Below are 26,686 nucleotides of genomic sequence, written 5' to 3' on the forward strand. Positions count from 1 at the left end.
AGAGTTTCTTCAAGTAAAGCTATGAACTTAAACACTGCAGGTTTACTTGTGCTTCCTAGAGTTTCTAAAAGTAAAACTAAGAATTTACACTGCAGGTTTACTCGTGCTTCCTAAAGTTTCTAAAAGTATAATGGTACATTCTGATTTTACATTTACTGCATTAAAAAAAGACAATCACGTGTACAAATGATCTTTTATTCAAGAATCTACATGAAGGTGCCATCAGACTGTACTCTTTACTCGTTTTATAGAAAATAAAGTCTAAATAGAAGCACAAAAATCTCTACAACACTCAGTTCTATAGCGTCCTGATCAAGTCTATGATTTGAGTACCTACAATCCCACAAGTTTACATTCGCTACCAAAAATGAAAGGAAAGCTCATTCAAAACGAGGGAGAATTTAAAAAAATAACTACCGTACATTATCACACAACATTCCAGTTCTTTAAGAGTAAAAATTTCAACCGATCACCTGAGTCGTGCAAAAATCTAAAGTCCGACGACACCCGAGCTTAAATCCCGCATGGCAACCAGGTTGTGTTCATTTAAACAACCCAGCCCTCGTATTTTATTACGATACAAGAATAAAATCTATTTTTATGCTTCGAAGTTCAAAAAGCCTCGAGTGTTTGTTTTTTTCCACTGCAGTGAAACTTAAACCGAGCGGGGGAGAAAAACACAAACCGGTTTCCAAACGAAAGCCGCACAGGTCCAAGTAGCAGCTTTTTACAGGCAAGTTACAAAAATAAATGTCTAAAAGTCACAGGACTTTAAAATATGTCAGCTGGATAAACATTTCACCCTGTTTCCCAAAGCTTTAACCAAGTTTTTTATACGTTAATGCCAAAATCTCAACAGGCAAAACAAGTTCTCCACTCAACATGGCACCTTATCTGATTTTTGTTTTTTCAAGATATAAAAGTCTACAAAGCCTTTATTTTCACAGACAATAAAATGGCACATTTAGGAGTCATAAACATGAGAAATCAGAGCACAAAGAGGAGAAAATGTACCAGCGCAGGTGACTTTATGGCAACAGGTGAGTTCAAAGTGCAGAGAGGCGGCCGAAAATCAGAAAATGAAGCCGTGGCTTCTAAAAACAGAGGAGCCTATAGCTGGTCCTTTTTGTGCAAAAGTCTTTGACTCAGGGAGGACGTGTGTTTGGATCCGATGCTGTTAGTTCTGTGGAGTACGGAGGTGCTGACGCTGTGTGGGCGTGTCAGCGGCCATCTTGGAGGCTCAGCTGCTGCGGCTCAGTTTCCTGTATAAAGGTCCACAGTGCTGGAGCTCAGGCCCCGGCTCACCCCGAAGTTACCGCGTCCTCGAGCCTGACGGAGGAAAACAACACAAAATATAAATTATACAGAATGAATGGTACTGAAATTGATTTATTTTAATGAAGGGTTTTACCTGGAATGAGTCATCGCTCGTTTTGTTCAGGTAATTCAAGGAGGCGGCTCTCTTCATGCTGGAGGAAGAAAACCAGGAAACGGGTCAGAGTTCTGATCCGAAACAAAAAGCAGCTGAAGGTTCTGAGTCAGCGTTCACATCGTTCTTGATGATTTTTTTTTATATGGGCCGGTGTGCCAAAAATCGATTGGTTGCCAAATGGCGGCCGCGGGAGTGTGCACGGGAGGACTTTAGCAAGAATTTAACAAGATTAACATTTAAAAACAATTATTTGTTTGTTCGAAATTATAGTAAAGGTGTGTCTCAGTTTAACTTTTACTTAATAAATGCACTTTGACGGTCAAATCAGCTGCATTTTGCCGGGGCGGTGCAGCGAAATGAAGCTGATTCAGTTGCTCCAGGCAGACTATGGCAAGCCGACTGCGTCATTAATAGCCACTTTTACCTATTACGTGACACAACGGCATGCCTTACTACTCGAGCACCATCTAGTGGCTGAAAATGGTAATGTTCAATATTTTCAGTCAGAATGAATGAAAACCGTCATATCTCAAACAAAAATTGGTTTATAAATATGGGGGGAAAATCAATAAATAAGTCGATTCAGCGTATAAGTCGCAGGGCATGACTTATAGGGCCAAAAATACGGTATTCTATTTTAGCGTTTAGCTCGACTTTTGGAACTTTTGTCTTAGAACAAAACTTTTAAAAGACTTTTACTGACCCTGTTGCTACATTAGCTTTTAGCTAGTCTTTTAATACTTATAGCTCACATGTTGCTACTTATATTTTATAGAGAGCTTTTTGATACTTTTAGCTCTTAGCTATCCTTTTGCCACTTTTAGCTTCAAGTTGGTCTTATATTTTTTGTTGACCTTTTATTAGCATTTAGCTACCCTTTAGAAAATTTTAGCAACCCGCTAGCTATTTTTATTTTTGATATTATCTTGCCTTTTGCTGCTTTTAGCTTCAAGCTGGTCTTCTAATATTTTTTTGTTGACCTTTTCTTTAGCATTGAGCTAGCCTTTAGAAAATTTTAGCTACAAACTATTTTTTAATCTTTGATTGCCTTTTGCTACATTTACCTAGTCTTTTGCTGCTTTAAGCTTTTACCCAGCCTTTTGAGACTTTTAGTGACTCACTTGCTACATTAGCATTTAGCTATTCCTTTGAAACCTTTAGCTAGGGTTTTTCTACTTTCATAGTTAAACCTTCTCCACCTTACTGTAGTATTTTATCATTCAATTCAGTTTATTTATTTTATTATTTATTATATATTGTTATGTTAGCTACTTTTAATTCTAGCTACCTTTTAGATCCCTTTTTCTTCAAAAAGCCAAACAACTAGACATCTACAGACTAAAAGTCCAATAATTTATTTGTTTTTATTGTCACACCCTGGATGACCAAGCAGCATAGCCTTTTGAAGATTTTAGCCTCTAGCTAGCCTTTTAAAACTTTAAACTAGCGTTTCATCGTTTAAGCTGTTAGCCTTTTGTTATGTTTATCATCTATTTAGCATTTTTAAAGTTTAAGCAAGCTTTCTGCTTTTAGCTAGCATTTTGCTCCCTTTAAAACCCCAGTTTTAGCTGCTTCAGCTGTTTTCAGCAGTCATACGGCACAGACCTCAACTTTCACAGATAATTTATCCGAATGTAAATTTGATTTTTGGGGGAAATGTGAAGTGAATTCAAGGAAACCACTTTCACGTCAAAATTTACATGTGTTTCGCAAATAAAGAATTGTTTCGGCTGTTTTGGTTCGAGTGTTTTTACTTTGTGCTGCGGGGTTCTGGAGGTCCATTGCCCTGAAGTTTCTTCACCAGCAGCTCGCTGCTGCGACGTAAAACATCTCTGAGTTTTCCCAGAGAACCGCTGCGCTGCAGGGCTCCACTGCCGTCCTGTGAACACACACGCTCATCAGCTTTGGCTCACCCACCACCGAAAACACAAATGACTTTTCTGCAGATCAGCGTTTCCCGTTTCCATCCCAAGGCTCGGTCCAGTTAAACAGAAAGATCTTGAAATCCAGAAACAACAGATAAAGAGATCAACATGTATGTCGAGCCAGAGAAGTAACAAACCTCATTTAAAAACAGAAAAATTCACGTGTATTAACAGAAATTCTGACACCAACGCTGTAAAAGTTGTTCTGGGGGCCATTTTGGCTCCACACCAACAGTTTAATCACTTCAAACAGGGAGAATGTAAAATATTAAAAACATTTACGGTTTCTGAAAGCCAGGGGGCCGGACATCCAGCAGTTAGTCACTATTTAAATAATCTGGAGTTTTACAATGATCTGTTCTTTTTATTGTTTTATTGCATTGAATCATAAATGCAATAAACAGAACCCAAACCCCAAAACAGACCCCCCCGCAAAAAAAACAACAACTCATTGGTGGGCCGGACTAAAGTCGCCCGCGGTCCGGAAGTGGCCCGTGGGCCACCAGTTGAATAGCCCTGACCTAGCATTACTTGAAGGTTGCATATCACCCGCCACATTTCATCCCATACAGTCTTCTCTAACTTCACGTCTTTGGAGTTGTTTGGTCACGTGATCTCACCTCGTATCACAAGATCTCATGAGATCCGTGAGCGCTTTGTGTGTTTAGGATGACTCTCAGCTACTACCACCACAAATTTTAGCTCAACATCTGTGAAATTCACTGGATTGTTGCCACATTTGTGTCTGGTTGTTGAGCTGTGGCGGCCATCTTAAGTTCAACACTTTAGATGAACATCCTCGAGTTCCACTGGATGTTTGACTTGATGACAAACAGCTTTTCATGTTCGCTAATAAGAATGATGAGGTTTTTTATTATAATTTTTTTTTCCATTTTGTGGACGTAGAATCGGTGAGTTTTGGTTCACTGAACCAAAAAAACCCCTTCAAGTATCGACCTCACCTTGAAGTATAATTAGCATTACAAGTCATGAACCTATAAAATAAAAAAATAGAAAGTAAATGATCAGTTAGATCTTTGAAATCCCCAAATCAGTTCAAAACATCAGTAATTTATCCATCCATCCATTAATAAACAGAAAACTATTTTTGTACAAACCAGCCACCGTAGGTTTGTTTTTTTTCTCTTCTCCCTTGTCCTGTACCAGCCACCGTAGTAATAAAAATATCTTCTTTACCCCTGCTGGTGTGATGAGAAGTGTTACTGTAGAAACATGTTTTTATTACTGTGTTCCTGTGTTTGTTCGTTCCATCCATCCATCAGTCCATCCTTCCTTCCATCCAACATCCATTCTTCCTTTGTTCCATCCATCCTTTGATCTATTCACCAACCCAGCCTTCATTCTGTCCATCCACCCATCCATCCAGCCTTCGTTCCATCCCTACATTCATGCATCCTTCGTTCGTTACATCCATCCTTTCTTTGTTCCATCTATCCATCCTTTGATCTATTCACCCATCCATCCTTCCTTCGTTCCATCCCTACATCCATCCATCCATCGTTCATTCGTTACATCCATCCATCCTTCGTTCGTTCCATCCATCCATCCATCCTTCGTTACATCCATCCATCCTTCGTTCGTTACATCCATCCATCCTTCCTTTGTTCCATCCATCCATCTATCCATCCATCCATTTGTTCATTTCATCCATCCATCCTTCGTTCGTTACATCCATCCTTCCTTTGTTCCATCCATCCATCATTCATTTCATCCATCCATCCAACTGTTCATTTAATCCATCCATCCATCAGTTTGTTCATTCCATCCATCCATCCATCCATCCATCCATCCATCCATCCGTTTGTTCGTTCGTTCGTTCCATCCATCCATCCGTTTGTTCGTTCCATCCATCCATCAGTTTGTTCATTCCATCCATCCATCCATCCATCCATCCATCCATCCATCCATCCATCCGTTTGTTCGTTCCATCCATCCATCCATCCGTTTGTTCGTTCCATCCATCCATTTGTTCGTTCCATCCATCCATTTGTTCATGCCCTCCCTCCCTCCCTCCCTCCCTCCCTCCCTCTCCACAGCCACCTCTTCTAGCTCTTCTGGGAGGACTCCAAGGTGTTCCCAGACCAGCAGAGACATGGTCTCTCCTGGGTCTTCCCCAAGGTCTCCTCCTAGTTGGACATGTCCAGAACACCTCTGACAGCCAGCATCCATCCTCACCAGATGTCTGAACCACCTCAACTGGCTCCTCTGGATGTGGAAGAGCAGCGGCTCTACTCAGAGTCTAACTGAACTTCTCGTTGTATCTCTACCAAGAGGTGGGATGGTGATGGACTTCGCTGTAACACAGAGTGACTGACAGCAGGGAGAACTGTGGGTAAATTTCAGGACTTGGTGATCCCGGAGCCAAACACAAGGCATCAAAGAACGTCTTTCCATCCGTTTTCCATTCATGTCTCCATTCAGCGCAGAAAAAAAAGGCACAACTTTCACAAACAACAACAAAAAAAAAACTTTATTGGAGAATACCAACAGATGTTGATGCAACAATCTTCACAATGCAGAATGGTATATTTATATATAATGCAATCCTACTTACTAAGTTAGTGCTTAAAGACTTTACCGTTCATGATCTTCCACTTAAACAGAAGTCACACTATATTTATTTATATATATATATATGTCAAGAATAAACAGCTCAATAAATAAGTAAGCATTCCACTAACACAACAATTGTCATAATTGTGTGAACACTATATTTATATTTTTGTTTGTTCAGAGTTGCATTAAACTGAATGAAAGGAATGAACAATCAAGGCATGTAGCACACCAAAAAGCCGTACAGCGAATGCACTCGAGAGATCTAGAAATACACTCAACAACCCCAGCTCCAGAAACATGGTGTAAAAACAGAACGCAAAGATTGCAAATCAATGCAGTCCATCCAATGCAACATAGCAAACATTTCCTATATTTAATCGAAAAAACTGGATAATTTATGGGGGAAATAAGTTACATTTTGAATTTTGGGGCAGCAACACGTCTTAAAAAAAATTGGAAAAGGGGCAAAGGCTGTAAACATGTTGCGAATAGGAACCAGCTGGAAGAGCATTTAGAATAAAAAAAGAGTTTAATTGGCATAAAGTCAGTAAAAGGACTGGGAATAAAAAGAGCGTTTTAAAAAGGCTGAACCTAAAAGACGTGAAGATGGGCAGAGGTTCACCAGTCTGTGAACAACTGTGTAAAATTAGTGGAACAATTTCAGAAAAATGTCCCTCAATGAAAACAGACGACTTCGAATAGCTCATCATCCCCAGAACATGTCAAACTGTACAGCAGTCCCTGGATACTTCGCGGGTCGACTTTTGCGGACTCGGCTCGTTCGCGGGTTTTCCACATAAGATTGTACACGACACACGATTGGCTGATTGATGGAAGTGACCAGTGAGGAAAATAAGTATTTGAACACTCTGCGATTTTGCAAGTTCTCCCACTACTTCTGGGATTTTCATCTATCGCTGGGTGTCTGGAACGTAACCCCCACCATAAGTGAGGGACTACTGTATTAGAACTGGTCCGCCAATCGGTGAATGTCTTTACTGCTTCTCATTTTGTTAAAAAAAAAAAGCAGAGATAACTTTTAACAAATGCTCTCTAGCAACTGGCCGACACAGAAGCAGAGAAAGGAATGACGTTCTTGGTTATCTTTGATTTTGACGTTAAGAGGGACCAAAGAAAATCTAAATGTGACGGATCAAACTGCTGCTGACGAACCTGCAGCCAAGAGAGGAAGTCGAGTATCTGACTCCAGCTCTTTGACAAATAAGTCGTTTGAAATTCCAAATATTACATCATTTGGTAAAGATACTGTAATTGACATGTTCCCTCTGAAAGCCCTCAGGACCAACAGCTCCTTGTGTCCTGTCAAATTTAAAATGGCTATTTTAACCTTTGATACGTTTAGTATGTTCCACTGCGAGTGAAATACGGCTTTTGTGATGTTTGAAATCTTTGCGTTCAGATTTTTACATTTTCATCGTTTTCGGAATCGAGGTTGTACGGTGAGACGTTAAGCTCGTTCAGTTTGTTAAATCTTGTAAATAACACAGACTGTGATGGGACACGCTTACTGTTGGTGTCCAAAAAACACACAAAACAATTACGATCCACCCAAGTGACAATGTTTACAATAACCGTGTAAAAAAAAAAAAAAAAAAAAGGCAACACACTTCATTACACTTTGTATCCATAGTGAGAGAGGGCACTGGAACATACACAAACACAGAAAATAAAAATAAAAATAACTCCACGTTGCTAACTCCAATGCTAGCTTTTACTCCCCCAGCAGATCGAGGCATTTCTGGGTATTTATGGCCATAAATTTAAAATCCATCACATGTAACTGAGCAACATCTCAGGTGTCTGATGTTTGTGCTTAATGCTCCATTTTGTTTCTGAAGTCATGCTGGCTTTACGACAGCCATCACAGTTACCGTTATGAACACAATTAAACCAAGGACACTGCGGCTTGTTGCCGTGGCAACAGCATCTTTATGTGGTTCGACAACTTTGCTGTCTGATTCATCTCGATTGGACTTTCACAACACATTACTGTATTTATATTCAGCCACGGACAAATGAAAAGCTTCTTAAAAAATGTAAACAATATTAATACAAAATTAATGAAAACATCTAAATCAAAATAATAAAAATTGGCAACGTTCCCTTCTCTTTTCTCACCGCCAAGGCAGAACGTTCTTGATATTTACTGTACCGCTTGTATCTTAACTGCTTTTCCAGCACTTGATTGTAGGAATTAGTTTTTTTTTTTTTTTTAAAGAAACGGAAAAGCAGGAAAAATACAACTTAAAGCAAAGATAGCAGGTGGCTAAATACAGACACTCAGTTGGCAACTAAACTCCAGGTCACCTTTCGGCTGTGTTTGGGTCAAACCATCAGCTTGGTGTGAAATAAAGCAAATTTAGAAAATATTAAATTGCAATTCTTTAAACCCCCTTCACACTAGATGATGACATCGATACTCTCAACTTATTTGACTGTGGAAGATTTTGGGAACACACTTTGACTCTCTTCTAAACTCTGGAACAATCTGCCCATCAACATTCGACAGGCCATCTCAGTCTCTATTTTTAAATCTCTCCTCAAAACACATCTGTACTCACTGACACATCTGTACTCACTGGCATTTAACACAGTGTGATCTCATTTGGTATTTCGTTGTTTCTCATTATATTTAATGTGTTTATGCTTTTATTCAATGTGTTGTTATTAATATTTGATGCTGTGATCTTTTTAGGTAAGCACTTCGATAACAGTTACTGTTTTAAATGTGCTATATAAATAAATGTGACTTGACTCTTCTCCATCTGATCTGCCACTCTAACCAGCGACACATCCTCACAACGATGCTACCATGCTCGCCCACCATCGCACCACAAAGCGTGCGCCGTCCTGGCGCAGCTCGCTTGAATCATGTCAAAATGCAGCACACCACACGAGCATGATACCTTTGACACGGTGTATCCCATGTGCTCCTAGTTGTTTCCATGATTTTGACATGATCTGCCTATTTTTATATACAGTAGTCGGTCGATACTTCGTGGTTCGACTTTCACAGACTCATATTTTCGCGGGCCAGGCCACCAGGAAACTGTCCAGGTGCTACCAATGGCCAGTCCGCCCCCAGGCGCTGATCGGCTCAGTGACCGTAGCATCAGTCTGTCTGCTCTCTCTCTCGCTGTGCGCTTTTAGAGCATTTAGAGAGTTTGGAACATTAAGAACATTGCAATAGTGTGGGAAGGGTTTATAAAGCCTTAAAATATATATGAATAATAAAATAAATATCACGTCCCTACTTCACAGATTTTCAGCTATCGTGGGCGTGTCTGGAACGCAACCCCAGTGATAAGAAAGGGACTACTGTATATAAATGAGACGTCTCTGGACCTCAGTCAGTTTCAGCCTGTCTGTTAAGGAGGAAACTCCTTCAGCAGCATGAGAGGACACAGGCAAAGGAGCTTTCTGTGCAAAAGTTCAAATATGTCCACGCTTCTTTCATCTTCATCCAGCAGGCCTGACTGTGATGAAAACCAGAGCACCCCGCCTTCTTAATACGCCCCAGAAGTCTTCTGCAAAACTGCTCAAAGACGTCCTTCTGAGTGATTTTTACGTCATAATACGGTCAAAATTCAGTATGAAGGGGGCTTGGAGCCTTTTTTCTCCTTAATGTTTATTGAATTATGAACTGAAGTTATGTGTAAAGCTGAAGCTGCTGTTTCTTGTTTTTGAGCCATCCACACAAGAACAGTTAAAAAAAAAAAATCGTTTTAGTCATGCATCCACATGGAAACAGTGTTATAACAGTGTTTTTAGAAAACGGGTCTGCGTTTTTGTGTAGACTGACAAAACACAACTTTTTGAAAACGGTGATGTCATAGCCCCACCTCTAATCTAACCTATAACCCGAGGGAGTCCTCTTCTTCTTTTCATGGTTACAAAGTGTCACGTCAAGTGTGTAAGCTTTATGAACACACTCTCTGTTCTATCTGCTGTTGGTGTATACCACATTCACACCTGGCATATTTACTAAAGAGTTTTGGGTTATTTTCTGTGTTTCCATGTGGATGAAAACTTTTCTAATGCTGCGTTTACAAGGTTATTTTTTAGAAATGATAAATGAAAAGGTCTGTTTTTAGAAAAACTAAATTTTCATGTGGACAAGGCCTTCTCTTCTTCCAATACAATTTCAGCTTCTCTAGTTATAATAAACCTATTATGCCATATGAGAAGGTCCAAACAGGTATTGCAAAGAGGAAAAAAAAAAACAAAAAAACAAGTGACTTCCTCACAGGGATAGATAAAACACACAATGACTTCTTTTTGATGTGAAGTGAGAGAAAGAGCTGAAGGAAAGATGTGTTAGTGACAGGAAAGGACAGAGAGAAAGAAGAGATGAGAAGACCAAACGTCCCCAGTTGAACGAGGAACAGACGACAACCAGGAGGGACAGGGAGCTTTCTGAGCCTCTGCCACAGGAAGGACACCGTGAACGAAGCAGGAGCTGCTGTTGATTTGTTGAGACAAAGGAGGCCAGAAGGGAAGAACAACACACATCCCTTTGTTATTGTGTCGGGGGAAGGAGAGAAGGATGGAGGAATAATCTTGACGGTTTAGGCCTGATAAAAGAAGAAAAGAGACAAAAAAGGACAAAAAAGGGCACACAATGTAAGATAAGAGCTCTCAGTTGGGCTTCCTGTACCAGACCACATTGTTCTGACAAATCTGAGCGCTGTTCCACTACACACTTATCCTACACCGGACTTACTAAATCAGGATGGCTACACATTTGTGAAATGTGTAAAGGAACCTGCAGGTGGATTTCTCAATAGAAAGTGAAAGCGGCCTTAGCGATGCGGTGGGCTGCAGCCTCAGTGACTCAGCTCTTTGGAGTTCCTCCTGACTGCAGACACGAGACACCTGCAGTCACAAACTCTAAAATAGCAACGCTCGTAACCTTCACACCGACGCTCAGGCGTGCACGGGCTGTTGACTAGTTGGACAACAACGTTTTCAAGGGAACCTCCAAAATGCCTCGAAACGTTCGTGGAGGTGCTTGTTTGACGCTCGCGGTCTTCGTTTGAATTTGGAACACGTTACAATAATAATAAAAAATCGTGACTAACTTTCCCTAAAAACAGCTGCAGGTCACTGCAGATGTCCTAAACTCATCTAGAACCCTTCTTGATTTTGTCACGGGCATCTGGAACCCAATCTAAAAGCGTTTTTGGTGCTTGTCCTACGTCTCAACTCTTATCGGTGCCCACTGCCGGTACCCACCCCCACTTAGCTCGGTTTATGAGACCACCTTGTCTGAGGTAATTCTGACGTAAGCAGGACAGCGGCTCCACGTCACTGGATGACTCGCCCAGCAAAACCGCAAACTACATCTGAACCGCCACTTCATCACCGTGTTGACGGACAGCGCCACAAGAAACGAGCGCATTTACAGTGAGATACCAGAGATGATGGCGCAGCACAAATACACCCGCACTTATAGGCAGTGACGAGATAAGCTAAAGAGTTTTGAAGTTCGATTACAGGGCGATTAAGAACCACAACGGACGAAAGGAAAGTGGTGACCACTTTGCATTGACGATCACCCCACAGAGCGGGGAAACAAGTCCGTGGCAAATCACCTACAAGATGTAGCGCAGCCTGGACAACTGTTTAACGAGCTGTAAAAACTAAATTAAGTAGCTTTTTTTTGTTTTTACGCGGTGCAACACACTCACTAGTCAAAAACACTAAAATACGTGCCCACTTTCTTGAAATTTTGAGTCACAAACTAGTTTAAAACGACTGCAGCCCAGTGAGAAATTACCTGAAACAAAATTAAATCCATTTTTTAATCACTGTAATACCAATAATCTCAATCCATCTAAATTTGATGAATCCTGTTCATTCTGATTTGGATCAACTCGTCCATCATTACTGTGTAAAGGGTTTAAGAAGGGGAGAGCACAATCCACTGACTGAGGAGAGCAAATCTGATCGACAGGCTGATTGTTGTCGTGGCAACAGCAAGAAAAGAAACAGGTTAGTGATGAACAAAGGAGGGGAAAAGGCGAAAGATGAAGCTCGACAGGCGGCAAATTAAATCTGACTGTTCTGTTGAATCACATCATGCAGTTCACAAAGACAGAAACGTGTAGATAATTAACCTGAACACAACCACAAATGTGATGTTAGACAGTCATGACACAGTTTCTTCACATCTTTAACAAAAACTAACTGAGCTCCTGAGCAGAGCATGAACGACGTCATCAGACGTTAGAACGGCAGCGGAATGCGTCTTTTTTCTTTCTGCAGAAAACTCTTTGTTTGGCCCGGGTCAGAGATTTTCTGAGAGCAGAGGACAAACTGTAGCGTCGAGTGTCGAAGCTTTAGCTCTGAATCAGACTTTTATTAAGTGTACGCCATGAATTACATTTACCACTTTGAAAATTAATGGATGGATGGAATCTGTTAAAACCTTGTAGTCGAAAAACAAAAGACTTTCCCGGTTCTTGAACCGAGAAACAGGTCTCGCTTGTAAATGAGTCTTCGAGGCTCAATGTGATTTATCTGGATAAATAAAGGTTGAATGAATGAAAATGCATCCATGTAGGCAAAAAGCTTTACAGTGAATTAAAGGAGATTAAAAACATTTTTGTGAGTATGAATCTATTTTTTTTTAATAGTCAGAGGCTGGTGAGGCGTTCCGTTTTATTCTTCTTCCAATGTTCAGCTATTTATTTTGGGAAAAATAAGTAAAAACACTCTAAATAGCAACATATAGTCAAACTGTAAGTACAGTAGTCCCTCGTTTATCGCGGGGGATCCGTACCCTGAAGACCTGCGACAAGTGAAAAACCGCAAAGTAGGAATAGTAGTACAAGTAGTAATTAGTAGTTTATTTTATTATTTATATAGATATATAAATAAAGGCGTTTTAAACCACACGCTTACAATATTCTAATCAATGTTTCTAAACTCTAAAAGAGCACACGTCATGATTTCAGCTCCCTGCCTCCGCTGCACTCGGCCATCTGCAAGCGCGCTTGGCCACGCCCACTTCTCTGCTCTGCACGGAGAACAGCTGATCAGCTGCAGGAGGAAGCTTATCCTGCAGTATGGGCTGCACAAAGGTGCAGCAGGTGCTAAATAAAATAATTCATTTAAAATAAAAATTTCACGCCCTGCGTGCAATCAGCCAATTGTGTGTCATGTCCAATCTTATTTTGAAAAACCACGATTGAGCGAGTCCGTGATAAACGAACCAAGAAGTAGCGAGGGACTACTGTATTTCTAAAAGCGTTGAGTAAATCTAGAGTTTTTCATTTTATATGTTTCTCTCTCAAAAGTTAAACTCGATTCATTACGTTTTGTTGAGCCGAGCCCGATCATTTGCCCTTCCTTCAATGAAGGACGTAAAGCTCAGAGAACCCCTGGGATAAGGAAACGCCATCACATCTCTTAAAGACGGGTGTACGCTGTGATGAGGAGCGTGCGGTTACATTTGCTGCGGCGAGCTTGAAGCTGTTAAACAGAAGCCTTTACATTCACACGTCAGCCTGCAAGCTTTCTACTGAAGAGAGAGCAGCAGAGCAGGTTAACGAGTGTTTGTTGGCCACGTTAGTGCTAGGCTGGCTCATGCATGTGTGGACCGGTTCAGTTGTGTGTGTGTGTGGGGGGGGCGCAGGCTCTGGTGAGGCATCTCTGACAACACCTGCTTCTCTCAACATTACCCAGAGGGCTTTTTATTTTTAAAGCCGCCACACCCAGTCAGGTGTTGCTTATTAAAATGCAACGCTTCAGTTTGGTGATTTCAGCTCGAACACGGAGGAATGAGCAGAATATCAAATGTCTGATCATGAAAACATGAAACGTTTTAATCAGTTGGGCATTACTCCTCAGCGTGTAAATATTTAACAGGTTGCCATGGTGCCAGAGACCCGAGCGTGCGCCTTTTCGTGACGGTTTTTCGCTTGCAGCAAAAACAACCGCTTGTTTTAAACAAGACGTTTAGTTTCAAGCGGTAAACAGAAACGTGTGCACGTGGCTCAAAGCAAACTGTGAAGCCGAAAACAAAAAGGTGAGCAGGCCAGGACACTCAATCAGCTGAACAGGTTCTGCAGTTCCAGGTTAACTTTAGTGTGAAAGCACGGCGCCGCTGTTGGGAGTCGGTGGGCTGGTACGGACACAGGTGATCTTTAAAAGGAGTTTGGAAATCTTCTAATTTGATCCCAGTTGTGATGACTTCATACACAACTCCAGCTGAGACGACATCATGAGGCTTCTGATAACTGAAGCAGTGGTTCCCAAGCTGTGGTTACATGAAGCATCAACGTTGGGGTCTTGAGATTAAATTAAATTAAAATGTAAATAACATAGTTTTACTGTTTCTGCTCCATGAGATAAAAAGCATCGATTTGATTCGGCTTCAAAGTCTCAGGGCGTTTCACAACTAAATGAAAGAACAATTAGATTATAATTATTAATATCCAAGTTGCTGATATAGGTAACGGTATCATTATGCTGTTGTTAAATTAGCCTGAAAACTTAAGTCCAAAACACTTTGGGTCATGAGTTTCTGTAGCAGTTGTTTTGTGGATCGTACGTTAATAAACAGCTGGGATCAGGACCCGGCGTGGATCATTAAACTTGAAGTGGGGAGGTTTGAGATATTCTCCAGAAATTAAGTGAAGACTCTGTAGCCACCTGAAGAGGGTCTTGCTTTTCTATCAACTTTAATGCGGCACGAACCGCAAGGTGTTACTTCAAAACGACCGGCTCGGCACCGTGATGTGTGCCGTTACTTTTATTGGCAGTCTGAGTTACCACGGCGACGTAATTTGCAAACAAAGACGCCATTTTTCTCATTGAAAAACACTGACAGAACTCTTCACAGCCTCTAAACGCCAGTGAGGTCACATGACCTGAAGGGGAAAAGTCTCAACGAAACACTGATTAACTTTTGGAGCCATTTTGGTTCAAGATGGCTGCCACAGCTACCTTAGAAAACTCAAAATTGGCTGTAACTGAGCCATTCTTTGAGATGTTGAGCTGAAGTTTGGTTTGGTCGTAGCTGAGAGTGAGTTCTTATAAATTCCCAATGTAATGACCACCTGAGCTAAAAGCAAAAAAAAAAAAGAACGATAACTTAGCTATTACAAAAGATACTGAGCTGATATTTGGTGTGGTGGTAGCCGAGAGCAATGCTCCATAACTACTGAATTTAAAAAATTTAAATTTAAGAATCAAGATGGCCGCCTTTTACATGCACAGAGTTTAAATTTGGTGAGGTTGTAGCTGAGAACGTTCCCCGTCACTTACTGGATCCAAATCAAAAATCCAAGATGGCTACCATAGCTTAAAAGAAAAAAAAATGGCTATAACACATTGATGTGCTGCCACGTTGAGCTGAAAATTGGTGTGATGGTAGCCGAGAGCGAACTCCAACACACAGTACCGTCATATCAACATTTTAAAATGGCCACAACGTGGCAGTCAGTCCCTGCCAAAGGTTCTCATTGAACTTTCTAGTTATCATCATCATCATCTTTAACTCCGCCTACAACCTCAAATTAGCGTCATGACCCTTCAGATCACATTAACTCCTAATATTTATTGCTACATCTGGTTGGTGAAGTGTGCATTAGGATTGCACAATCACTGTATTGCTTGGGGAGAGTTTTTAGCCAAACTAGGAATTTTCTGCGTATTTTGATATGTGGTGGTGGGATATAGGTATTTTAGTTTAAAATTTTATGAAACGCATCTATCTAAAACAAGTTCTTGTGTAAATGGAGCCTAAATTACAAAATTAATGCAGAGAGCATACTTTTTGGCCATTATGCTCTTGTTTCATTTACAAACTTTAATCCCCAACAGGTGGCGTACTGTGCTGATTGTAAGTCGAACGGTTTGGGAACCACTGGTCCAAATCAGCTTTCAGTCTCTTTTTGAGAGCTGCAACCTGAATCGAGAGTCAGCTCTTTGCTTCCGAATCAATGCTCAGTTAAGATTTTAAATATAATGAAGCATAATGAACCGTACCAGCCCTCACTGCCCAGACGTCGCTATCACCAGTTGTTTTTTTCCAGAGAGGCCGTGTTGATTCTACAGCAGTGGATTTGTACTCACCCCGTTCCACTCCACGCCCATACTCACTTCCTCGCCGGTCTCAGAGCCGCTCTCATACTTAACGCTGGTCAGGCTGTCTCTGCTCCTCCGCCTGTCTCCCTCCGTATCTTTCAGGAGCTCCACCACGCGTGTTTGGTGGATTGGATCGATGCCCTGTGATGCATACAGGTGAAAACCACAATGAGAACGTGCGCGGACACAAACGTCGGCTAGAGGACGTGGGGGAGGGGAGAGTACCAGATTTTATGGAGGAATTAAAAGTGATTTCAAGTTTCCTGCCCCTCTTTATGCACAGCTAGCAAATGTTTTAAATGGCAGTGAGATGGGAGTGATGTTAGGGCGAGGAGAGGCAGGAGCTCTACGGGAACTAGCAGAGACAAACCACTTACTGTGTTGCTCTGGATCCAAAGCATTGTGGGGAAAAGGGAAAGAAATAACACGAGACTTCATTTTCTAATGCGGGGGACAATTCAGTTTACAGAAACTGACAAAAGAGTTTTGTTACGCCACTGACCTGCTTGCGAGACCTCACAGCGCACTCCTCCAGGGTCTCTGCAGCCTCTAGCTTGCCCTGCCGGCGGTACAGGGCGCCCAGGTTCCTCAAGGTGGTGTTCACTGTAGGGCTGGAGACACTAGGACTCATAAATGTATTCACAGCAAATACTGACACAGTACAGGTTGAAAACAAAGTACACGACTGAGTCTCCAGCATGCTAATGTCAGTCGTCTCACCTGTTGACTTTGCAGGCCTTGTACCAGCCGCCGTACTCTCCATACGGGGTGTTGTCTCTGTGTTTGCCCTGGAAGTAAATCACACGGCAGAGGAAGAAAAATACACATGAAGGGAAGTTGTGGTCTCGACAGGATCGGTGGCTTTTTTTAGTGTTTACACAAAACAATCGTCTTTCCTCTGGAGCTTATTTAGCGTGTTTTTATTAAACAGTACGAGGCGAGTTCATATTTTACTGTTTAAACGTTTAGAGGATTAAATAAAAGGGTTTGCGTTGCTTTTGTCGAGCGGCGCTTCTCACCTTGCTCATCTCCTCTCTTTCCTCTGCGTGCATCCAGATGGGCTTGTTCTCAGCTGCAGACAAACACGAGAGACGATCCACATATGACACGAGAACACGACCAGAAAACTCGAACCACCTTCTTAAACCTGCAGCTCCTTCATTCATCTGGAAACGTCACCGTCAACTGAAGCTTTGCCCGTTTTGGCAAACAGTTAAAATGTCAAATGAGCCAAACTCATAAACACTTTCAACACGGTTTTAAAAGTAAAAAAATGTTTTTTTATTAGATTGACAATTTGCATCAACATTTTGCAGCATCTTTCGTAAGTAAATTAAAGCATGAAATGAGAAGGAAGACTTGAATAGCCCGAAGAAGTGGTGCAAGTGATACAACATGAACCAAAAAAAGCAACAACACAGTTATCTTGTTTTAAATAAAAACTAATTCTCAGGTAATCTTGATGACTCTGACGTCATCGTTTGAGACAATCCGTATGATTTAGATGTAAACTGTTCAGAACGCATCACCTTCAACTCACTGCTTTAATGACAAATCCGAGCATTATTAAATAAAAAAATGAGCTTCTCAGAAAAAGAAACGAGACGAGCACAACCTGCTGCTTCGCATTTTTTCCAAGAAGTCATTTTAGCTTCCAGCTGAAAGCAAACAAAAGGCAGGTCTGAAGGCGAAAGAGAGCAAACTTCATTTTTTCTTAGCGTTTCTGCAATATAGTCCTCTGAGTGGTGAAGACCGGCACCCTGCTTTGAACATGGCCCACCTTCTACCCCTCTGTCCATCACCGACTCAGCTCGCTGGTGTGAGACGAGCAGCACATGGGAAAACAAAGAAATCTGATCCAAGTTTTTCTTTCACTGTATGTGCTCGGCGTCTAACATCTGCCTCTCCACCGGAACAACTTCGTAAACATTGACCGTGAGCTTCAGCGCCCTTTACGAGGCCTTACCATCCACAGATCCAAACTCCTTCTCGTGAGCGCGGGTCAGAATCTCTTTGTAGAGGATCTCGGCCTCCTTGTATTTCCCCTGTTTCAGGAAACAGGACGCCTGAAGAAGAAACGGAGCAGAAAGTGCATTTTAGAACCCGACTCACAGCCATTAATTTATAGTGATATTGACATTTGTTACATTTTAATGAGGAAAAAACCAAAGTGATGGTTCATAGTAATGCTACAGCTTCTGCCTCTTTGCATCTCGATTCCCTCGCCCAGTACATCAAACCAACCGTCGCCAATTTAGGCGTCAAAACTGACGGCAATCTGAAATTTGACAGTCGGTTGTAAAATCTAGTTTCTTTCATTTGAGGCGGTTTGTCAAGATGAGGTCTGCTCTTTCCCAGTGAAACAGTGATCTGTTACGACTCGGATGGACCGTTGCAACACTCTGCACGTTGAAGTTAGTGCGCCCACAATCACCCGTTTACAGATGGTGCAAAATGTCTTTTAACTGGAAGTCCATTTAAAAATATTGTATTTGTTATAAATCTTTAAATGGTCTTGTCCCTCCTTATCTTTCTGAGCCATTACACTCTTGCGTGCTTGCCCTGTGGGAGTTCTGCTCCAACAGCTCCTGCACCCACAGCCGGACTCTAATCAGCTGCACCTGTGGTTCAGACTTAATGAGCGTGAGGAGCACAAAAGGCTGCAGAAGACATTCAGCCAGCGCTGGAGCACTGCCAACGGTAGTCTTGTTCTAGCCTTTTACTCGCGTCTAAAACCAAGTATTAATGATTTGCATCTCTCTCCGTGCCTCCAGTGAGTTACCCTTGATGTCCTCCTGTTTCCCTCCTCTGTGGACCTCAAGCTCCTCTGGGCCTCACCAGATGCCACCACACCTTCCTACCACTTGCCCAACGCCTTTTATCGTCCAGACGTACATCTCCTTTGCCTGAAACCTTTTGAGTCAGCCCTCCCAACGTCTGACCCCGACCTCCATCGTAAGGAAAATCAGCAACAACATCATCACCTTCGACTACAGGATTCCTAATCACCTCTCTGCTCTTCAGGGATCCAGTCTCCTCCCTGGCTTATTGCATTATTTATAACTTGCAAATAAACAGTGTAAATTCATTCTGAGTCTTGGTCTCATTGGTCTTTATATCTGGGTGTAGCGGCAATCGTTACATGCTCTCTCTGGTCCGCTGATCAGCTGCTCCTGACTAGACCAAAAGCTGGTCATAAGCTCAGAGGGGACCGCGCTTTTGGGGTGGTGGTGCAAAAATTGTGGAACAAACTGCCATTAAACATTAGACATGCATCCTCAGCCGCTTTTAAATCCTCGTTTAAAACTCATTTTTATTCTTTAGCTGTCGCTACATTTGAAGTGTTGATTTTTATGGTGTCGTTATTTTTCCTTATTATCTTTATTTCTAGTTTAATTAATTGTGCATCCGTTTTTATTGCATTTTACTGTACAGAGCTTGTTCCATTGAGGAGTTTTAAAGGACTTCATAAATAAAGTTGAGTTGAAAGGAGATACGAGCGAACACTTACAGAACCTTTGCTTTTACAAACACAAAGAAAACCGACTGTTTCAAGTCAAGGATCTCATTAACAGACAGATTTTTTTTTTTGCAGAGACTCAGCTTGAAGTAATGTTTCTATTAAAAATCGGCAGTTTGGGTTCATGTCGTTGCGCCCACAGCTCCACAGAGATCGTTTCCTGGCGTCAGCGTCACAGAGCTAAGAGGTTTGACAGGAGGAGGAAAAACACACCATATGAAAATGGGTTTGGTTGTTTCAAACGTCTCACCAGGTTGTTCTTGGTTTTGGCCACGTTGGGATCATCCGGGCCCAGCCTGCACTCGTAGATCTCCAGGGCACGGCAGTAATAATATTCCACCTCCTCGTATTTGCCCTGATTCTGGCACAGGAGAGCCAGGTTGTTCAGCTGTTTGGCCACATCTGGGTGGTCCTTCCCGAGAACCTGACGACAATCCAAGAACAAAACGTCTTGAATTAACACGTCTCCTCGTCTTTCAGACTAATCGGCCTTTTTGATGGCTCTACATCCCGAGGAGATCTAATTCAGATACATCGAAAACAGTTATTGTGAAAAAGTTCAGTTTTTGACAGTTTCAGAAAGTGAAACTCGTTACACAGATTTATTACAGAGTGAAATATTTCAAGCCTTTATTTCTTGTCATTTTGATGACTGGTTTAGAAATAATTAAAAACCCAAACTCAAAAATTAGAATATTGTAAAGAGGTTGAATATGGTAAAACTCGTGGTGTCACACCCAGATCAGCTGATTGACTCCAGGACATGAGCTACAAATGTCTCGTTCCTCAAGTCCAGCCACTCCTGAACCAGAGACAGTCAGAAGTGTCTTACCTGCAGAGGAGACAAAGAACTGGACCCAGAGGTTCGATGTCCACTTTTCAGATTAAAGTAAAATTTCATGTCATTTATAAATCAAGGTCCCAGAGTCTGGAGGACGAGTGGAGAGGTCCAGAATCCACGTTGTTGAAGTCCAGAGTGAAGTTTCCACAGTCAGGGATGGTATGGGTCCACGTCCTCTGCTGGTGCTGCTCCACTGGGTGTTCTGAAGAGCACAGTCATCTCAGCAGGACATTTTAGAGACGTCATGTTTCCATCGAGCTTTACGGAGACGCCGAGTTCATTTTCCAGCAGGACTTGTCTCCGGCCCACACTGACAAAGGTACCAAAAGCTGACTGTGGAATATTCTCGTTCTCTGAGACACCGAGTTTTATTTTATTATCTGTAAGCCAAACTCATCCAAACTACAGAAATAAAGGCCTGAAATATTTCACTCTACATGTAACGATTCTATGTATTTGTTTTACTTTCAGAAATTAATTAGAAGAAGAAAAAAAAAAAAAAAAAACTTTCTGTGATATTCTTATTTTTTTAGATGCGCCTGTAAAAGACTCTAAAACAAACTCTACAGAGTTCAGTGATTTTACACATTGCATCTCCAACCTCACCTCTCTCCAGCGGTTACAGTCTATTTTGAGCTGTGCTCTCAATTAAAACCTCTAATTGCCTGTTTCCAGCAGCTGACGGCTTGAGGTGATGTTATTGGAAATATTATCAAAAGGTAACAGCTTTAGAACAGTACGATGAAAGTTCACTGGTCTGCCGATGCTGGGATCCAGCCCACCTTTTCTCTGATCTCCAGAGCCCTCTTACACAGAGGCTCGGCTTCTTTGTACTTCCCTCTCTTTCCGTACAGCACAGCCAAGTTGTTCAACGTTGCAGCGACCTGGAGACAGAAACAGAAAACTGAACCACAGAGATGAAGGCGTGGACGCTGAGCCTTAAATGACTCTGCTGGAATTCTCTCAAGAAGCTGAACTGAGTTGCAGAAGTCTAGCAAAAAGGAACAAAATGCTAATTAAAAGGCAAAAGTGAACTTAAAGATAAATGCAGCAAAAAGCTAGCTTAAAGCTAAAAAGGTAAACGGCTAGCTTAAAGGTAAAAATAGCCGATGACATCTAAAAGCCAAATTAGCCATATGATTTAGCCATTTGCTAAAATCAACAAAGGACTTGGTTAACATTTGCAAAAGGATAGCTAAAAGCTAAACACTTGTTAAAACACAACAAGAGTTGGTAATAGTTAAAAGTAATGAAAAGTTTTGCTACTTTCAGCTTTTAGTTGAAAAAGGCAAGCTAAAAGCAACTAAATGCTAGCTAAAAGCTAAAAATAGCAAAAGGCTAGAACAAGTTGGTAAAATCTATAAGTAGCAAAAGGCATGCTAAGAGTAGCCAGTGAGTAGCTAAAAGTACCACAGGAGTAGCTAAACAAAGCAAAAGTAGCAGAAAGGTGACCGAAGGCACTGAAAGCTAAAAGAAGCGGTACAGTAGCTACAAACAAAAATTGGAATAAGAAGACAAGAGAACAATGTTGCTGAAGGAAATTTAGAAACTGTGATGGTTTTTTATGGAGGAGGAGGAGGATTTGTAAATATTTAAAACATTTAAAAATGATAAAAGAGACAAGAATAACGAATTATAATCATCTTCTGAATGGGCTAAAATGTTCTGGTAGGTTACAAACACAGATTGCAAAAATAGTAAAAACAAATTGAAATGTTTAGAAAAAAATTGGAAAAACAGTGTGAATACAAATGCAAACCAAAGCTGTCCACTTGAATTTTGACCCCTGTTCGCTGTTCAAAGGACTCTGAAAGAGATGGACTGCATCTCCTGAGAGCTGAGTGTTACCTGCCTGTTACCTTACACAGGTAAGACTCTTTGTAGAAAAGAGAAACACACAAACTGAAACACCCAGAGAAGTACTTGAAATATTCAGATGTGCTGTAAGAGCCCAGCATGTCTGTATCTTCATGTTATGGAAGAATGTTTGGACCCGGTCCGTACTGATTCTCAGAGCAAACCTTACTTCAACAGGAACACCTGAGAATGACCGCGCAGGCAGGGCGGTAAACATAACACTGTGCCGACTGCTCCTTCGCCGAGCAGTTGTTTTGAACAAACTATTTATTGAACTGTGGAGTCTTACGGCTGGATGGTCTTTGCCCAGGGTTTTCTCACGGATGGAGAGCGCATCGTTGAGCAGATGAGCTGCCTCTTTGTATTTGTTTTGATCCCTGCATTCACAGACGAGAAGAAAACCACTAATTTATCAAACAATCAAAGAAAAAAATGATAAAAACCTGGAAGTTTTTTTCTGACCTATAGACTAAGGCTAAAATGTTGAGCATGGTGGCAACGTCAGGATGGTCGTGTCCAGAGGTCTTCTCCAGGTCCTCCAGAGCCTGCTTGCAGAGGGGCACCGCCACCTCGTACCTGCCCTGCGAGGCGTACTGGATCACGAGGTTGTGCAGGGTTCTCAGGCGAGCTGGAATCTCGTAGCCGCCCTGCTGGGCTGCAGCTACAGCCGCACTGTTGTGTTGGTGCTGCACTGTGAAAGACAAAAACAAACAAAAAAACAACTCCGATTTAATTATAGTACCGAGTACATCTGAAAAACTCTGGAAAAAAAAAAGTCATGAACTAAAATGATTAGTTATGTTTATTTATTTTTTGTTAAATTAATGCAATATTGTTTAATTGTATCTAAATAATCCTCGTATCACACCCTTAAAGACCAGGTTAGTCCTCTACATTGTCTCTTTACACAGCTGTACTTACTTCCTTGACCCTGCTCCTCTTCATCGTTGGGGAAGAGGTCGTCCAAGTTGTCCTTTGGTGTCTCTTTGTCTTTCTCCTCCTGCTGAGGGAACAAAATAAACCGGCTTGTCAGACAGGTCAGCAAACACAAACGATGGAAGGCAGTTTGTGTGAAATCAAAAACAAACGACAGAAGATGTGTAGAAATGGAAAATTCCAACATATTCTGTTTTAGAGCTAGAGACCGTCAGACATTTAATTTATCATCTTGGTAAAATCACAAAACAATAACAGGATATCTAAAAAAAAAAAAAAAAAACCTGTAAAGTGATGTACTCGAAAATTAACTATGTTTCAAACCACACAGACAAATTTATAAATTAGGCGGCCAGAACCAATTTAAATCGAGCTAAAAGCTACGACTGGTGAAAAGAGTTAATTTTATCCCAAAAAGACTTTTAGCAGGTTCCTGCTGATAGAGGCAGCTGATGTGAATCATTAAACTCTTGTTTTGTCACCAAGAATATGATAAGAAAACGCAGTGAGTGACTCATTCCTGCTACACCGTCAATAAAGGTCCCACTGGAGCAGCTCATTCTTAGAAAACTGCATTTTTTATGTATTATCAACAAACAACAGCAAACTTCTTAGTTTAGCATAATATGCAACAGACCTGAGGTTCAGCCACAACATTTTAAGGTAACTTTAGGTTTAGTTATCGTTTAAAACACTTTGCATTTTGACATTTTTTTAAATGTAGCTACAAGATGCAACCTGTGGCTCAGGGGCCACATGTGGCTCTTTGGTCACTCTACACCAGGTCTTTGTAAACTTTAATAAATTAATTAAAAAAAACATAGAAAGACATAATGTTCTATTTAAAATAACAATAGAAAAGGGTAGTTTAAGCTGTTTAGCCCGGTAGCTTGTCAGGTGGTTAGACTTGTAGCTTGTTAACCAGTTAGCTTAATAGCTTGTTAATCCACTAGCCTAGTAGTTTGTGAAGCCATTATCCTAGTAACTTGTTAACCAGTTAGCTTAATAGCTTGTTAGGCTGTTAGCCTAGTAACTTGATCACCTGTAAACCAAGTAGCTTGTAAACCTGCTAGTTTGAGTGTTAGCTTGCTGGCCTTGTAGCCTGTTAGGCTAGTAGCTTGTTAGCATGCTATCCTAATAACTTGTTAGCCTGTTAGCTTAATACCTTGTTAGCCTCTCAGCCCTGTAGCATGTTAGCTCAATCGCTTGTTAGCCCGGTAGCTTGTAAGCAGGTAAGCCAAATGCCTGTTTGCCTAAAAGCTTGCTAGCCTAGTAGCTTGTTGCAGCTCTTTTGATTGTAATGTTTGAACCCCAAGTAATAACAAAAGACCACAAAAAATAAATCTCCCGAATCCCAGAGAAATAATGTAGCAATCATTCAACAGACGGTAAAGTTCTACTTACAGTGGGCGAGACGTCTTCGTCGTACTTTTTGAGCTGGTTCATGAACTCCAGGTGCTTCTTCTCCTCCTCCAGCTGGGCCACGTTCTGCTCACTCTTCTGCAGCTTCTGCTGGGTGTTGGCCAGCTCGTCGCGCAGCCACTGGTTCTCCTGGCAGAGCCTCCTCACCTGCGCGCGCAGCTTCTGCTTCTCGGACTCCACGGCGTTCAAGTGGTTGGACAGGGCCATCATCACCTGGGACGGAGACGGCGTCGAGGAGAGATCACATTTAGGAGGAGAGTAAATAAGAGCGACGAGGCAGAGGACCACATTTGGTCCATTTCTGGGTGAATCACCACACAAGCTCAGTATAGAAGGAGGAAGCAGAAACGTAGAAAACACGCTCTCTTTTCTGACACGGTTTTATACCTGCGCTTCTCCCAGGCCCAGTTCAATCATCTCCACTGACTTGCGGAGCAGATTGGACTTCTCGTGGACCAGGTTGGCCTCTTCATCCTTCTTTAGGCACTTGATGGTCTCCAGCAGGCTGTGGAGGATCGAGTTGTGCTCGTTCTTCAGAGCCTCCAGACCCTGGATCACCAGCTTTGTGTTGGAGATGATCTCCTCCTGGGAGAGCTTCTCGAGCTTCTCTTCTCGTGGGTACACCATGGTCGACATGTTCTCTGGAGCTCAAGGAAACCTGGAGAAGAGTTGAAACAAGATGTGGATAAAACAATAAATTGTGGACTTTTATTGACCATCGTTGGAGATGAAAGGACAATAATGTTTTCCACGTGTGTGTAGGGTTCTCTTTCGTATTAGCAAAACATCTCACAAGCTACTGGAAGGATTAAATAGAACTCTCAGAAAATACAGGAATAATCTTTAAGCACTCTGGTAAAGACTAAAAAGCAAAAGTCTGGCTGTAAAAATGTGCAGTTTCTGTGAAAAAAACATTCTGAGTTGCTGCTGAAATTAGTTGAAGAGGCTGAAGCTTAACTGTAAAAGATGCAACAAAAAATAAAATTGGTAAAACCTTAGCTAAAAGCTAAAATCTAAAAAAACAGTAAGTAAAAGTTTACACTAGCGAAACACTAAGTTAAATTAGCACAACAGTAACAAAAATAGAAAAACAGTAGCTAAAAGCTAAGAATAGCAACAAAAATAAAAATATATTTTGGAAAAACAGCAGAAAAATGTATCAAAACTAAAACTAGCAAAGCGGTTCTTGAAAGTTTTAACAAAACAACAGCTAAAAGCAAAGATTGTTAAAACAATTGCTAAAAACTAAAAGTGGCAAAACAGTAGCTGAAAGCATACACAATAGTAACTAAAATTAAATTAACAAAACCCTTAGCCAAAAGCTAAAGCTAATTAAGCAGTTGATTACACCAAAACCAGCAACACATTAGCTAAAAGTTAAAATAGCAAAGCAGTAGCTAAAATCTAATATTAGCACTACAGTTACTAAAAACTGAATAAGCAAAATAGTAGGTAAAAGGTAAAATTAGCTAACTGGAACTTAGTTAAAGCCTAAATTTGGCAATACAGTAGCCAAAAACTAGCTGAAAACTTCAGCTGAAAGTTATAAAGTCAAAACAGTAGCTAGAAGCTAAGGTTAGCAAACAACAGCAACTAAACATAAAAGTAGCAGAAACAATTGCTAAAGCACAAACCTATAGAATAGCAGCTAAAACGCTCACTATCAACATTAGTTGATTTTACAGATACAGCTAAAATTTGATGTGGTAGTAGCCGAGCGCCATTTTCAACACACCGTGTGAGCTAAAAGATTGTGTAGATCATGTAGAAGGTTTGACCCGAACAGCAACAGTTTCTCAAAATAAGATGCTCTTGGTTTATAACTCTGGCACAAAAGGTGGCGGGTGATATGCATTCTTTCACCTGTGTTTGTTTAAACAGCAACAGCAGAGCAGGAATGACTGAATTCACAGAACAGTTCTGCTGAATGACCGCACAGAGCGGGTCAACGTTTAAACTCCCTACGACCATTCGTGAGTTGCTGATGATGCCCACAACTGAGCTTCCAGAATACTTTCAGTAGCGCGGAACCAAAAGAAGAGTGAAAAAAGGAGCGTGTT

At 41.3% G+C, this 26,686-nt stretch overlaps 1 protein-coding gene across 2 annotated transcripts; it reads right to left on the reverse strand.

The window, feature by feature from the left end:
* Positions 1-1,066: 1,066 nt before the first annotated feature.
* Positions 1,067-25,360, reverse strand: LOC119411134 (kinesin light chain 1). 2 transcript variants are annotated; one of them, XM_037678065.1, is made up of 16 exons: positions 25,014-25,360; positions 24,609-24,839; positions 23,190-23,271; positions 22,731-22,959; positions 22,558-22,645; positions 21,194-21,295; positions 19,821-19,994; positions 18,017-18,116; positions 17,070-17,122; positions 16,771-16,838; positions 16,553-16,661; positions 16,428-16,436; positions 16,039-16,191; positions 3,187-3,311; positions 1,412-1,469; positions 1,067-1,329 (listed from the first exon to the last, which is right to left on the reverse strand). In XM_037678065.1, the coding sequence occupies exons 1-16, from the start codon at positions 25,260-25,262 to the stop codon at positions 1,255-1,257; spliced, it is 1,905 nt and encodes a 634-aa protein (XP_037533993.1). In that variant the 5' UTR covers positions 25,263-25,360; the 3' UTR covers positions 1,067-1,254. The 2 variants fall into 2 exon arrangements, with proteins under 2 accessions (XP_037533993.1, XP_037534002.1); XM_037678074.1 differs by lacking the exon at positions 16,428-16,436.
* Between the last annotated feature and the right edge of the window lie 1,326 nt (positions 25,361-26,686).

The sequence above is a fragment of the Nematolebias whitei genome, chromosome 1, assembly GCF_014905685.2.
Source record: "Nematolebias whitei isolate Nwh7 chromosome 1, NemWhi1, whole genome shotgun sequence".
NCBI classification, from domain to species: domain Eukaryota; kingdom Metazoa; phylum Chordata; class Actinopteri; order Cyprinodontiformes; family Rivulidae; genus Nematolebias; species Nematolebias whitei.